This window comes from Prionailurus viverrinus, unplaced genomic scaffold (assembly GCF_022837055.1).
Source record: "Prionailurus viverrinus isolate Anna unplaced genomic scaffold, UM_Priviv_1.0 scaffold_48, whole genome shotgun sequence".
NCBI lineage: Eukaryota > Metazoa > Chordata > Mammalia > Carnivora > Felidae > Prionailurus > Prionailurus viverrinus.
In genome coordinates, this window is record NW_025927611.1 from 1,689,140 (window position 1) to 1,704,400 (window position 15,261).

General features: G+C 47.2%; 1 protein-coding gene across 8 annotated transcripts in view; it reads left to right on the forward strand.

Annotated features, from left to right (window-relative positions):
* The first annotated feature begins 1,489 nt into the window (after window positions 1-1,489).
* ARSL (arylsulfatase L) overlaps window positions 1,490-15,261 on the forward strand; it is a 32,055-nt gene continuing 18,283 nt past the window's right edge. For 2 of the 8 annotated variants that reach the window (XM_047847362.1, XM_047847363.1), the window contains exons 1-9: window positions 2,316-2,736; window positions 3,754-3,803; window positions 4,996-5,145; window positions 5,914-6,104; window positions 7,228-7,350; window positions 10,173-10,596; window positions 12,021-12,157; window positions 13,706-13,840; window positions 14,554-14,716. In XM_047847362.1, coding sequence (XP_047703318.1) covers window positions 2,461-2,736; window positions 3,754-3,803; window positions 4,996-5,145; window positions 5,914-6,104; window positions 7,228-7,350; window positions 10,173-10,596; window positions 12,021-12,157; window positions 13,706-13,840; window positions 14,554-14,716 — 1,649 coding nt within the window. In that variant the 5' untranslated portion in view covers window positions 2,316-2,460. Of the gene's footprint in view, window positions 1,529-2,259; window positions 2,737-3,753; window positions 3,804-4,995; window positions 5,146-5,913; window positions 6,105-7,227; window positions 7,351-10,172; window positions 10,597-12,020; window positions 12,158-13,705; window positions 13,841-14,553; window positions 14,717-15,261 lie in introns of those variants that run through there. The other 6 variants (XM_047847361.1, XM_047847359.1, XM_047847367.1 and 3 more) reach the window with 5 other exon arrangements.

Below are 15,261 nucleotides of genomic sequence, written 5' to 3' on the forward strand. Positions count from 1 at the left end.
TAGATACAGGGATGAATAGATAGATAGATATACAGATGGATGGATGGATAGATAGATGATAGATAATAGATGGATGGATATAGGTAGGTGATAGATAATAGATGAAGAGATACATGGATAGATAGATACATAGATGGGACAGATGATAGATAGATATTAGATGGATTTATAGATGGATAGATAGGGGATATATAATAGATGGATAGATAGATGCATAGATAGATACACAAGTAGATACATAGATACATACATTGGATGGATGCATGATAGATAGATAGATAGATAGATAGATAGAGACAGATACAGAGATAATAGATAGATATAGATGATGGATGGATAGATGGATGGATAGATACATAGATAGATAATAGATATAGATGATGGATGGATGGATGATTGATAGATGATAGATATATAGATGTTAGATATGATGGATGGATGGATGGATGGATAGGTGGATGGATAGATTATTGATAGATGATAGATACATAGACACATAGATACATGGATATAGATATGATGATGGATGGATGAATGGATGGATGGATGAATGGAGATAGATAGATAGATAGATAGATAGATAGATAGATAGATATGATGGAAGGATAGATGGATAGATGTATGGATGGGAGGATATATGGATGGATGGATGTTGAGGTGGATAGATAGATAGATCGATAGATAGATAGATAATAGATGGATGGATGGATACATAGATAATGATTGATGGATAGATACATGATAGATGGATGGATAGATAGAGATTACATAGATAGAAAATAGATAGATAGATAATGGATGGATGGATATATAGATGATTGATGGACAGATAGATGATGGATGGATAGATAGGTACAATTGCTTCTATCTCAGGATTTTTTTTCTCATTTGATTGTACTGTCTTTTACAGTCTTATTATGTCTGTGAAAACAGGGTATGGGAGCCAGACAAGCAGTGATGTTCACGCGAGCATCACCGTGGGCAAGACAGGCACATCATCCCTGGGAAGGGATCTTCAGCCAGAGCGCCTTAATTTCTGGAGACACAACCAAGGAGCCAGTGTTGCAAGGAGGTCATACTTCAAAGACATTCCAGCCCTGGGATCCTGCACGCCGTCCCCTCCCCCCCTCCCCCGCAGGGCCCTCTCTGCCCACAGACCTTCTCCCTGGGCAGCGTCTCGCCTGTAACCGACGCCTGGGCTGTTGGTGAAGAGAACACAATACAATTCACTCCAGTTCCCTGAAGCATCAATGCAAATACAACAGAGGAAGCCCGAGGGTCTGGAGGGCAGGGGGTACAGTCCCCATCAGAAGGCATCCTGGTAGGAATTCGGGAACACTCTGTACCCACACAGTGACACGTCACCTCACAGCCCCAAATGACTCCAGACCAAAGACACACAAGGATCCCGTTCCGGGGCGTGCACTGGAAAAAGTAGCCAAGGGGAGAAACGGGGAGAGGCTGTAAGTCCGGGTTGACAGCTTCAGTGTGCGACCTACCCAGCAGGACTGTGACAGGGCAGCGGCAGGTCAGTACGTGCCAGGAAGCCTTCTGCAAAGTGCTGGATCACTGGGGGGTCCTCAGCAAGAGCCATCTTGGTCCCAGGCCACATTCAGCAGCGTCTGCAGGCATTTGGGGGCGGTCACAACCTGGGCAGCGGGAGGTGTTACGGGCCTCTGGTTTTGTCCCTCAACGGGGAGCAGGGAGCGAGGTGGGGTGCACCACAGGTCACGTGGAAATTCCAAGATGTGTCTCCACTTAGTCGGGTTAAAAAAACTAAACTAAAGCAAACAGTCCACAAAACACAAGGAGTCCCGCTGCCCTCCTCCATCACCCGCACCCGGGGCGGAACCTTGTTCCTGTCCTTTGTTAAGTTCACAAAGAATGTTGGACGCCTGGAGCCATTAAGACTGCTGTTATCTGCCAGGCAGGAGCCCCCAGTGGAAAGTCTGCAAGGCTCAGGCCCCCGGGTGGGATTGGGGGGGGTTGGTGACCACACACGAGGGGCTTTGAGGGGGGACGTGTTGACAGCAAGTCTTTGGTGTGACGGCTGTGCCTCCGACAGGAGGAAGCTGGCTCCCCGGTGAGTAGAAAAGAACAGACACAAACAAAAACAATGGCCTCAAACCCCAGAGCAGCTCCCCAACGCGGGCATCCGCCTTGGCGGCTGCGAAGTTCCTGGCCTGTGATGCTGCTGGCCCGCGAAGGCACACCTATTTTCCGTTCCCCCTTTTCCATGCGGAGGCAGACGCAGGCTGCAGGGGAAGGGGCGCGGGCTGTGAGGAGCTCGGGAGAGGCATTTTCAAGGCAATCGGTTGGCCGCTTTGGAGGGAGACCCAGCACAGAGCCCTGAGCTGAGGACAGAGGTCAGGAGGTTGCTGCGACCCGCTGGGGAATGAATGAGTCACCGGCCCCCGCGGGAGCCTGGTGCCCTGCCCCCCGGGCGCCTTGCGTGTTCTAATGAGTAACAGAAGGTGTCCTGTACCAACAGGCCGCTGGCCACGGCCCCGGCCACTCTCTGCACAACCGAACTTGCTTCTCCTCCACTTCCTTACTGTGGCTTTGAACGGGCTGAGTCGCTGTGCACATGCGTGCGGCCGGCCGGCCGGCCGAGGAGGCCTGGGCACTGGCGGCCGCCTCAGGACAGTCCCGCAGGACCAGCCGTGCCCCCTGCTGCACCGCCAGCCGATCGCTGAGGTCCAGGCGGCCCGGCCCCGACGGAGCACAGCCATCCAGGTAACTGGGAAGCCCACAGAAGCGTGAAAGTATCACTGACTGGTCCCCCCCACCCCATCTCTCTCCCTCTCTCTCTGTCTCTCTCTCTCTCTCAGACACACACACACACACACACACACACACACACCCCTGGGGTGATTGCAAAAAGGAACCAGATTGAAAGGAAACAGAAAAATCATGCAGAGATGGGGAAGCATGGAGACGGGATTGCGAACGGGTCTCAGAGCCTGTGGACTCGACGTGGCTGGGATCCCAGAGACCGGAAAGGGAGCTGGTTTTGGGAGCAGGTCCAGGCAGAGCCGGGAAGGCAGGCTTGCTCTCTGGGGTCTGGAGGACATCGGGGAAGCTGCGTGCAATTTATTCTCACCCGGGGAAGAGACTGCATTGAAGGGCTTTTCTTTCTCTGTGTCCTTATCTTTAAAAAAAAAAAAAAAATTGAGAGGGGCGCTTAGATGGCTCAGTCGGTTGAGCACCCGACTTTGGCTCAGGTCATGATCTCACCATCTCTGAGTTCGAGCCCCACGTCGGGCTCTGTGATGACAGCGCGGAGCCTGGAGCCTGCTTCCGATCCTGTGTCTCCCTCTCAGCCCCTCCCCCACTCACACTCTGTGTCTTTCTCTCTTTCAAAAACAAATAAACATTAAAAACAAATGAAGAAATGAAAAGACCGGGAATCTATGATTTGTGGGGCGAACAAAGCTGACCAGACCTGTAAACGTTGTTTCAGTGGAAGCCAGTGACACCCAGTCACGTTCCAACAGCAGAGTGGGGGTAGCGGCAACGTGGGCAGAAAAGCCCCAAATATTTATCGTCCTGCCCATGACAGACGCACATTCTTAACACAGCGTTCAGCTTCCTTAAAGCCTTTCTGACAGAGAAGACCATACTTACGAGTTCTCGGTAGCTGTTTTAAGGTTTTATTGACACGGTCCGAGAGCATCAAAGTTTCCCGTTCGATAGGTAGGTGCTATCTTACGTGTTGAACATCGTTATTACATACGTCCTTGTTTCTTACAGGAAATACGAGCGAAAAGAGAACATGTTACGTCTGGAGCACGCTTGGTAAGGTAGAAACACGTGCAATCTCCAGTCTTCTGTTTGCACCTCTACCTTTCTTTACGCCCCCTCGCTGAGGACGCGCTGATAGAGCGCTCCGGCACACCTAGCAATTGCTGATGCATGTGGGGCGCTGGCCGTGGGGCTCAGGGTTTATATCGCTGTCCCACACTCTGCAGTCTGGGAGCCACTCGAAGGAATTCTATTCCAGTTTTCCCAAACCGCGTCGTCTGGTTTTCCGGGGTGCCCACACCACAAATCTTCTTTGGAGACTCAGATCCCATGTTGATTTCATGGTCCCGGGGATTGGCACACTCTTGTCCCTCTGTATATGCACCTGCCCACAGAGACTTCCAGAAACAGGAGGGTCCCCACAGAGGCCACGGTTATGGTAGCGATAGTGGTAGGAAAGGCACCCCCCACCCCGACCCGTGCCAGTCTTTGGTAGTTTCACACTAGAATATACGGCAACTTTTCACAGACTCAGAATCACCAGATGGCATTGGTGAGCTTTTGCCCTGACTTGGGCCCTGACTCAGTGGCCCAGTTCCCACCAACGGGCCACAGAGACCCAACTTCAACACAGTTTACTTGTTTAAAGAAAAACAAGGAAAAGGGAAAGGCAGAGAGTTGTAGCTGTTCTGGGGACCTGATCCAAGCCACAAAAAAAGGACTTTCCTCAGTCATGGTATGAGTCCTAATAACAGACCCCAGGGCTTCCAAAGACAAAATGTTTACGCTTCAGATAAAATCATCAAGGGCCACCTGGGCAGCTCAGTCAGTTGAGCGTCCGACTCTCGATCTCAGCTCAGGTCTGGATCTCACCGTTCGTGAGTTCAAGCCCCACCTCAGGCTGTGTGCGGACAGTGCGGAACCTGCTTGGGATTCCGTCTCTCCCTCTCTCTCTCTTCCTCTCCATAATGCTCTATCAAAATAAATATACAAATTTAAAAAAATAAAAAACCATCCCTCTCTCTCTCCCTCTCCATAATGCTCTATCAAAATAAATATATAAATTAAAAAAAAAAAACATCCAGAAGGTGAATTGTTTTCAACTTTAAAACAAAAATCAAATACCTGAGAAATGTAGTCAAACCCTTCCACAACACGATGCAATATCCAAGTCCCCTAGTGACGCCCCTACAAACGCCACTATTTAACTGGAAAGCAGCGTTAAGCTTTCTTTGGCGCCTTGCCTTGCAGGACCTGGCTAGCTGTGACAGTCGGCGCACTTCTGGGTGTGACGCCCTCCGCCAGCAGGGATCTATCTGGTTCGCGTCCAAACATCCTTCTTCTGATGGCAGACGACTTCGGCATTGGCGACATCGGCTGCTATGGCAACGACACCATCAGGCAAGGATCTGAGAACGGGTCCTCTGGCGTCTCGATGAAAACCCCACTGACAAGGGGTCAAACCTTTGACGTGTGCAGTCCGGACCTTGACCGGATTCCGTACACGTCCGTGCCACGCCCCCTCGCACCTTGCTCTGCCCTCACGAGCGCTAACCCCAGCTCAGATGCCTCCTACGTGTGACTCCTCACTTCACTTTGAAACGTGGTTTCTATCAGCACAGTCCATGAGGGACAGTGTCCAAAGATTCAATGGTGTTGCGTCTAAGTCAAACACCAGGGCTTCCTCACCCTCCACTTCTGTCCATCAAGTCAAGTCTACCCAACCATGCATGACTTTTCCGGTGCTCCCCACTGGAAAGCCCTGCTTCGGTCACACAAATCCATGCCCCCGTCACCCCAACATACCTCACCACACTAACCTGTCATCACTGGCCCGTCTCGTGTAGAATGACCTCACTCCATAACCTGGGTCACATTCTAACTGCCCTTGGGTCCTGAACTCAGCCAACACCAGGAAGTGTCATCTGAATCCCACCCTCGAGTCCCAACGACAGCGTGCGGCTGCCATGAGGTCGAATTTTCAGGTCCTCTCATGGTTCACGTGACGTCCAAAGTTCTCGCCACTGCCTTTTGGCCACTCCCAAGAACATCTTGCTGTGCTAAATGGTGATGGCCTGATTTTTCTATGAAATATGTAGCAGTTCTTGTAGACAAAAAACCCGTGTGTGTCTTTGTTCAGCAGCAAAACTGTTCGTGTTTCTTCTGCAGGACTCCAAATATTGACCGCCTCGCACGAGATGGTGTGATGCTCACCCAGCACCTCGCGGCCGCGTCAGTGTGTACCCCAAGCAGGGCAGCTTTCTTAACGGGCAGATACCCTCTCCGATCAGGTCTGTTCTCCCTCCTGTCTCACCATGGCTCTGGAGAAGAGCGTGTTCCCTGTAACTCCTCTAATGCAGGTATTAAAGCATGGGTCCACTGGTATCATGGGGAGAGAATAATCTGATATCGCCATAGTTTTACCATCAGATATAGAGCCCCACCGATAATGACGTGACTCAGATGGGGCGTTTCAGTAGGGAATAGACAAAAAGTTGGAAGTCTGTGTGATGTTCTTGGACCCTAAGGACGAAGAAAGTCCATTATCAAAGGTTTTCCCCTTTGGTTAAAGCCAATTGATTGTACACGTCAACCGTATCTTGAAAGGCCTTCGCAGCACCATCTGAAGTAACGGGCTGGTGTTTGAATAACTGGACACTGGCCTGGCCATGTGACATATCAAATGAACTGTCACAGACCCTCCTGTATATGGGTTTCTGGCACCCTCTCTTGTCCCAGGGAAGAAGGAATCCTGGCCAACTTAAGCTGAAACACCCCACCTGTCTTTGTTATGGCCGAGAACTACTCCTGCGGAGTCAGATGCATTCTCAAAGGTTTGGAAAATCTCAGAAAGAATTCTCCAAGTCCCCAAAAGATGATCAGTGGGAACTATGTTCACTCTTTGAACCAGGTGGATCTTCCCTAGTAAGACTGAGCTTCATTGGTGGAAATGGTCTAGGGGGCATAGAGCACCTTCTAAGTCAGTGGTTTTCAACTGTATACTTCAGAACTTCAGAAAAATGTTTAACCTACGTTTTGGAACACTCACGTCCATGCCTTGGGTATGTCAGGGCTGGTAGGAATTATAGCCATGGCTCCCTACCCTGCTGGCACATTTGAATCATCTAGGGCGTCTTGCAACCCACCCCAAATTCCACCCCCAACCAACTGAACTCAAACTCTCTGGATCGACGACCAGGTTTCAGAATAGTTTGAAGCTTCTCAGATGATTCCAAAGTGCAGACAAGTTTGAGAACCCCTGGGTTATATCAAGAGTTTGCTGAAATTATAAAACCAATTTTAATTCCCCTTCCTGTGTCCTTTCATCCTCTTTGTGTGTATAACCTTCACACAGCAGCACAGTTAAGTGTTTTTGCTAATTGTTCAATTAATTTTTCACTGCCTGTTTTACGTGAAAAATTAACCATAATGGCAAATGTCGGTGTGTGATGGTAACATTTCTTTGAAAATGATTCCTCAAAGGTATGGTTTCCAGTAATGGTTATCGTGTTCTTCAGTGGACGGGAGTATCTGGAGGGCTCCCGACCAACGAGACAACGTTTGCAAAAATATTAAAGGACAGAGGCTATGCCACTGGGCTAATAGGTATGTGCAGTTTTTAAAGTATTAATCACATTACTTTTATATGAAGAGGATATTCAACCATAAAGCTTGCAAATTACGTGGTCATGACACACTGGGATCGTCCACTGGACAGAAAGCTCCCTCCGTGCATGCAGGAACGACCTTAAGACCTGCAGGTTGCTTCGTGCAAAGTACATGCTCAAGAAATGTCCGCTCAATGAAACATCTAGCATGTCATATTATTTGCTGATGCACTGTCACAAAAAAATTAGAAAATTCTTTTCTAACGTCACCAAATTACCAACAATTTCCACAACGTCGTTCCCCCTAAATTCCGCTCAGAAATGTGCCTCTTAGTACATTCCCTCTCTGCTTCCACAAATAGCATGCTTACTTTTCTGTATGTCAACAAACCATGTCATGTGTAAGTACAATCAGGGACAGTAGTTTCTTGAGAAGGGACCAAGCTGTCACTATCATTATCATCTTACACTGATAATTTTTATTAACAGTGCCATTTATTGATCATAAAAAAGCAAGACCACCTGATACACTGACCATCAAATCTGACAGGCTCTTTGTTGTTTTCGGGACAGAAGTCTACCCACGTGGAACATTCCTTGGAAAATTGCATGAGGTTTTCTGGATAGGAGGCACCATTTGGGGTGTTGGGAAGATACACAGGCCTCTTTGTCAATACCCTAGTAGTGACAGTAGAGAAGCTAAACACCTGTCATTGGTTGAACTTGACAGTTGTGTTCTGTAGAACCTAATGTCCACCATGATCCTGACCATCATTTCAGTGCTTTAACAAAGAAAGGGACAGGGGCGCCTGGGTGGCGCAGTCGGTTAAGCGTCCGACTTCAGCCAGGTCACGATCTCGCGGTCCGTGAGTTCGAGCACCGCGTCGGGCTCTGGGCTGATGGCTCAGAGCCTGGAGCCTGTTTCCGATTCTGTGTCTCCCTCTCTCTCTGCCCCTCCCCCATTCATGCTCTGTCTCTCTCTGTCCCAAAAATAAATAAAACGTTGAAAAAAAAATTAAAAAAAAAAAAACAAAACAAAGAGAGGGACAATCCCAAAGTCAAGAAATCTTTTCCCCGCTGACTACAGCAGATTGCATTTTCTTTTTTTTTTTTTTAATTTTTTTAACTTTTATTTATTTTTGAGACAGAGAGAGACAGAGCATGAACGGGGGAGGGTCAAAGAGAGGGAGACACAGAATCTGAAACAGGCTCCAGGCTCTGAGCTGTCAGCACAGAGCCCGACGCGGGGCTCGAACTCATGGACCGCGAGATCATGACCTGAGCCGAAGTCGGCTGCTTAACCGACTGAGCCACCCAGGCGCCCCCAGATTGCATTTTCTAGAGCAATCTGAGCATCCTGTGCCTTCCTTATTGACCTACCAGAGACCTTTGCAAATTCAGGCACAGTAGATTGAATAATGCTCACCAGAGATATCATGTCCTACATGCTGGAGGCTGAAAATACTACTTTCTATGGAAAAAGGGTCTTTGCAGATGTGATTAAGTTGAGGATCTTGATATCACCTCACACCTGTCAGAACGGCTAACATTAACAACTCAGGTGACAACAGGTGTTGGCGAGGATGTGGAGAGAGAGGATCTCTTTTGCATTGTTGGTGGGAAAGCAGCTGGTGCAGCCACTCTGAAAAACAGTATGGAGGTTCCTCAAAAAGCTAAAAATAGAACCACCCTATGACCCAGCAATTGCACCACTAGGCATTTATCCAAGGGATATAGGTGTGCTGTTTTGAAGGGGCACAGGCATCCCCATGTTTATAGCAGCGCTATCAACAATAGCCAAAGTATGGAAAGAGCCCAAATGGCCATCGATGGATGAATGGAGAAAGATAATGTAGTATATTTATACAATAGAATATTACTCAGCAATCAGAAAGAACGAAATCTTGCCATTTGCAACTACCTGGATGGAACTAAAGGGTATTATGCTAAGTGAAATTAGCCAGTCAGAGAAAGAGAAATATCATATGACTTCACTCCTATGAGGACTTTAAGAGACAAAATAGACGAACATAAGGGAAGGGAAACAAAAATAATATAAAAACAGGGAGGGGGACAAAACAGAAGAGACTCTTAAATACGGAGAACAAACAGAGGGTTACTGGAGGGGGTGTGGGAGGGGGGATGGCCTAAATGGGGAAGGGGCACTAAGAAATCTACTCCTGAAATCGCTGTTGTGCCATATGCTAACTAACTTGGATGTAAATTTAAAAAATAAATTAAATAAACATCACAGTTATGTTCACAAATGAAAAAATAAAATAAATAAAATAAAATAAAATAAGGATCTTGAGAAGACAAGATTGTTCTGGATGACCCACGTGGGTCTTACGTGCAAGGACAAGGGTCCTTTAGAGAGAGATGTAGAGAGATACTTGACACAGAAGGGGAGAAGGCAGTATGGCCAGAGGCAGAGATGGGAGGGATATGACCACAAGTCAAGGAACACTGGGAGCCCCCAGAAGACATAAGAGGCAGGAAAGATGCTCCTGTGGAGCCTACAGGTGGAGCACAACCCTGTCACCCCTTGATTTGGGGCTTCTGGCCTCAGAACTACAACGGCACAAATTCCCGTTGTTCTAAGCAACCATGTTTATGGTAATTAGTCACAGCAGCCTAGGGAACAATATGGCCCATAACGCTGCCACACGAGATCTGGGTCCAGGTTGTGCTTTAAATCACAGTGAGCACTACTCACACCCATCTGGCTGTCCTGTCCTTTATCCGTTCCCAGCAGAGCACCCGGAATGTGGCGAGCACACGATACCCACTAACCAATGACCCAACTATTTTGCCTTTCAGGAAAATGGCACCTGGGTCTCAACTGTGAATCTTCCAACGATCACTGCCACCACCCTCTCAACCACGGATTCGACCATTTCTACGGAATGCCGTTTTCCATGATGGGAGACTGCATCCACTGGGAACTGTCAGAGAAGCGTGCAGGTATGGAGCGGAAACTCAACGTCTGCTTCCAAATCATGGCCGTGGCTGCCCTCACGCTCACCGCTGGGAAACTCACCCACCTGACGTCAGGCTCGTGGACTCCGGTCATCTGGTCAACCATGGCTGCCATCTTACTCTTTACAACCTCGTATTTCCTGGGAGACCTGATTGTTCACGCAGACTGCTTTCTGATGAGAAACCACACCATCACTGAGCAACCCATGCACTTTCCAAGGACGACGTCTCTTATTCTCAAAGAGGTCTCGTCCTTCATCCAAAGGTGAGCGTCCAAGGAAGGGTTAGCTTCATCCTAGGGCTCTGGTCCATGGTGAAAATGCATTTTGAAAAGTCTTTTTCTATAATGAGGATAAGACCAGTGAAATCACCGTAGCCCAGAAAGACGTTTTTGGTAAACTGTGTCATAGATGATGTTCAGTTGAGCCCCACTTGAGTCAGTCCCATTGTGTAAGCACCCGCTGATCACCACCAGCTGTATTTAACTAACAAAACAAACTGAAACACCCGTAGATTTACAATAAATTCTAAATATTTTTAAAGCTCTATCATCAGAACTACATTGTCCTCTTGGTAACTTTAGGCTAAATGTGAGTTTAAGTAACAAGGAACGTACTGTGTCAGAGCCCAGAGGGACTTGATGAAAAGCTACGCCAAACAGAGGTAGTTTCTATGCTCCCCAAGGGTGTTCCAGTAAAGTGGGGGCAGGGGAGCCCCTGGCGAACCCCAGTTCACTTGGTGGTGATGAGGTTGTGATCATGTTCCAGAACATTCTTTTCATGGAAGTGCCTAACGTGAGTCTGAAATGATGTTGACAGTTACAGTTGACCTTGTACAACATGGGGGTTTTGAGACGCCCACACCACGTGCTGAGGAAAATCACGAATAACTTTGACTCTCCCAAAACATAACTGTTAATAGCCTATTGTTGACTGGAAGTTTTACTGATCACATGAAGAGTCGATCAACACATTGTTTGCGTGCTATATGTATTCTATGCTGTGTTCTTACAATAAAGTGAGCTAGGGAAGCCCAGGTGGCTCTGTCTGTAGAGCATGGGACTCTTGATCATGGGGTTGTGAGTTCAAGCCCCATGTTGTGTATAGAGATTACTTAACAATAAAACTTAAAAAAAAAAAGAAAGCCAAATATGCGATATCACTTTATCCTATACACTAAGGATTGAGGTGGGAACCTACACCGACATAATCGAATGAAATAAATAACTGAATTAAGTAAACTCCAGCCACCTGGAATTGTCTTACCTTCAGATCCAGAGGCACATACACCTATAAACTGCTAAAAACCAGGAAAAAAAATTCGTGTCATATCTGTGCCATTTTTTAAGTTTCTTCATTTATTTTTGAGAGAGAGAGAACCAGCAAGGGAGGGGCAGAGAGAAAGCAGGAGAGAGGATCCAAAGTGGGCTCTGAGCTGTCAGCACAGAGCCCGATGTGGGACTCGAAGTCAGAAACCGTGAGATCATGACCTGAGCCAAAGCCAGACGCTCAACCAACTGAGCCACCCAGGCGCCCCTCAACAGACTTTAGAAGGGTGACGCCATCACATTAAACACTAGCAGGTAGACTTCTTTAAGGACATGACGATCTAGATCCCTATTTTGCATCTTCTAGGGCCTCGGTCTCTGCTTTACGTAAAAGTAAACCCAGTCGTGTTATTTATTCTCAGAAACAAGCAAACACCTTTCCTCCTCTTTGTGTCCTTTTTACACGTGCACACCCCTCTGATCACCACCGAGAAGTTCCGCGGAAAGAGTGTCCACGGGCTGTACGGGGATAACACGGAAGAGATGGACTGGATGGTGGGTAAGTAAGTGCCTTTTCCCCGTGCAGGCAGGATGGTTGCTTCTCTGGAAACAGCAGCAGGAAAGGAGATTAATGCAGACTACAGATGGAAGAGGCAGTGTGAACAGTGTGATCTCATTGCACAGGAAGGCTGCGAGCGATTGTAGCCTTTTCGTCTCTCTGATGGCTTTGTTTTTTCTCATCACACTGTCTTAGGTGGGTTGAGGTTGGACTTTCTCCCAGGAGAACAGAGCTTAAAATTCCCATGGGGTAGGATTGTCTTGCCCTGTTCTCCCAGTGCATCCCCTGCGTTTGGAATGATGCCCGGAATGAGAGAAAGGGCACATTTGTCCCATGAGTACATGGATACAGACACACACACACTTCCCTGCTCCTCACATGAGGATTCGGGTCCCCTCGGGCTGATGTGCCGGTGGACGGAGAGGGCCAAGAGATGCAGAGTGATGGGAATCAGATTTTAGGAGAAAACATACTGTAAGAAATTCACCAAAAACATCACTTTGGAGGAAAACGTATGACTTGAATGAACTGTTGGAGAAAATAGTGGCGGCTGTGAGACCTGTAGGCAAAGATTGATGTCACACCGCGTCCCCCCGTGGGACTTTGTGATGCCATTTTCTTCAGGGCGAACTCATTCACCATTACCACTATGGTCCTTGTGTGGAAAAGATGAAAAATGACTGGAAAATCCAGAGTCGGATGGCCAACCAACTGAGCCACCCAGGCACCCTAGATATTGAGTGTTGAAAATGGAATTCGCCATGTCACAGTTGGGGGAAAACCTGTAAATGAATACATGTGCAGGTGTATGTACTCGAACACTTACTGAGTGATAGAATCTGAAATTCTACAGTATAGAGCTAAGAACCCCCTAAGTCCATCAAGATAAGGAACCCAAGATACATTTAAGGAATCTTTTCTATAGCCTTAGTGCCTCTGTGTTCCAATTTCAAACACAACCAAACCACAGTATGATCATTTAAAAAAAATTTTTTTAAACGTTTATTTATTTTTGAGACAGAGAGAGACAGAGCATGAACGGGGGGAGGGCCAGAGAAATAGAGGGAGACACAGAATCCGAAGCAGGCTCCAGGCTCCAAGCTGTCAGCACAGAGCCGGACGTAGGGCTTGAACCCATGAACCGTGAGAACATGACCTGAGCTGAAGTTGGATGCTTAAGCGACTGAGCCACCCAGGTGTCCCCTGTTTTTCGTTTTTCATTTTTGTTTAATGGAAGCATGGTTGACTCCATAATCTTCTTTTGCCTCCTTTTTAAATTTTTGCTATTTTTTTTCCTATGCAATATATTCCGTGTAGCTTGCCTGAAGCATGTTGGAAACAGAATGGGGTGCATCCGAGGGTGTATATGAACCTTGGGTCGGTGATGCTCAGAATAGCATGACTACACTGGTGTTTGTTCCCATTCATGTGCTAACACTAAAGGTTTATTCTCATGGAGAGCTACAAAATACTCCAGCATGCACGGAAGACTTTGGTTTAAGACGGCCTTCCCTTTTGACTGGCTCACATGCCATCTATTCTTTGCAGGGAAGATCCTTGATACTTTGGACACGGAAGGCTTGACCAACAGCACCCTGGTTTATTTTACGTCGGATCATGGGGGATCTTTAGAGTCTCGACTCCGAAACAACCAGTATGGCGGCTCGAATGGAATCTATAAAGGTAGGGAGAGTCCCAGATCCTTGTGTCTGGTCTTTATCTCCACCCTACAGTTCCCCACCCTTCCCTTGGAATGGGGCCATGCATGTCAAGAGAGTCACCAGAGACTCTGCTTTTCTATTCAGGGTAGAAAGTATAATTTGTCATACTGAAACTTGATTTTTTTTTTCTTTTGCACAACACTGTGGTTTCGGTAGAATCACAGAATTATGAAAACATCACCATCGCTCAATCGCAAAACATGGTCAATTCCTCAGAAAGAAACTCAGTACCCATGTGCAGTCATTCCCGGGTCTTCCCTGTGCCCAGCCCCTGGCAACCACCAACTCTTTCTCTTGTTCCCCTCTTCTAACCAGTTCATGTAAATGAATCGTGCAGTACGTGGTCCTTGACAACTGGCTTCTTTCAGCGAGCACGATGTCTCTCCCAGGTCCACCCACATCCTGGCACCTGTCAGTGCCGTGCTCCTTTTTATGGCTAAGCTTCCATTGTGTGGAGGGGCCACAGTTTGATTACCCATTGATTGAGTGAGGGACTCTGGAATTAGGCAATGCATCCAAGGAGGGTGGGTACCCGTGGTGGCCACATCATATGCAAACTAGAATGCTATCAACCACAGACATATCATTATCAGATGTACCCCAAGGATTGTAAAACACACTACCAAAAAAAAATATGGCCCCATCACATTCTTTTCTGTTCGTGTTTACACACAGGTGGCAAAGGGATGGGGGGCTGGGAAGGCGGGATCCGCGTCCCGGGGATCTTCCGGTGGCCTGGGGTGCTGCCGGCCGGCCGAGTGATCCACGAGCCCACCAGCCTGATGGATGTCTTCCCCACTGTGGTCCAGCTGGGGGGCGGTGAGGTGCCCCAGGACAGGTACATAACAGCCCAGGGAAACTCAAGCAGCTCAGTTTTGCATGCAGACAAACGTGTATGTGAAATGTCATTGTCACTTCTGCATTGCGTGACGTGCCCGTGTTATCAGTTTCTGGGAAAACACTCCAGGCCCCCCGTTATGAGCTATTAGGATCAGCTGTCCGCTTCATTTGATACACAGAATGTTTATTTCCTTTCTCCCGATTCATAAGTGGAGCCATGTTATTATGGTGGCCATCGAAAAAATCTAACAATTCATCGTGGGAAATTACTTTTCATGTAGTGTGGTAGAGATTTTGTACAGATTCCAATTTTTTTGTCTTAAAAATTATGGAGACTTTTTGGGGAAATAGAAAATAATATTATTTCATAATCTAATTAATTATGTATATAATCATATAATCATGATGCAAAAATATAAGAAATATATGATTCTCATACAATTATAAATTGTTTGATATATACCATGTCGATCTATCTATATGTAGATCTATCGAGATATGTAGATTTAGATATGATTTAGATACGTTTTCCATATTTTATGC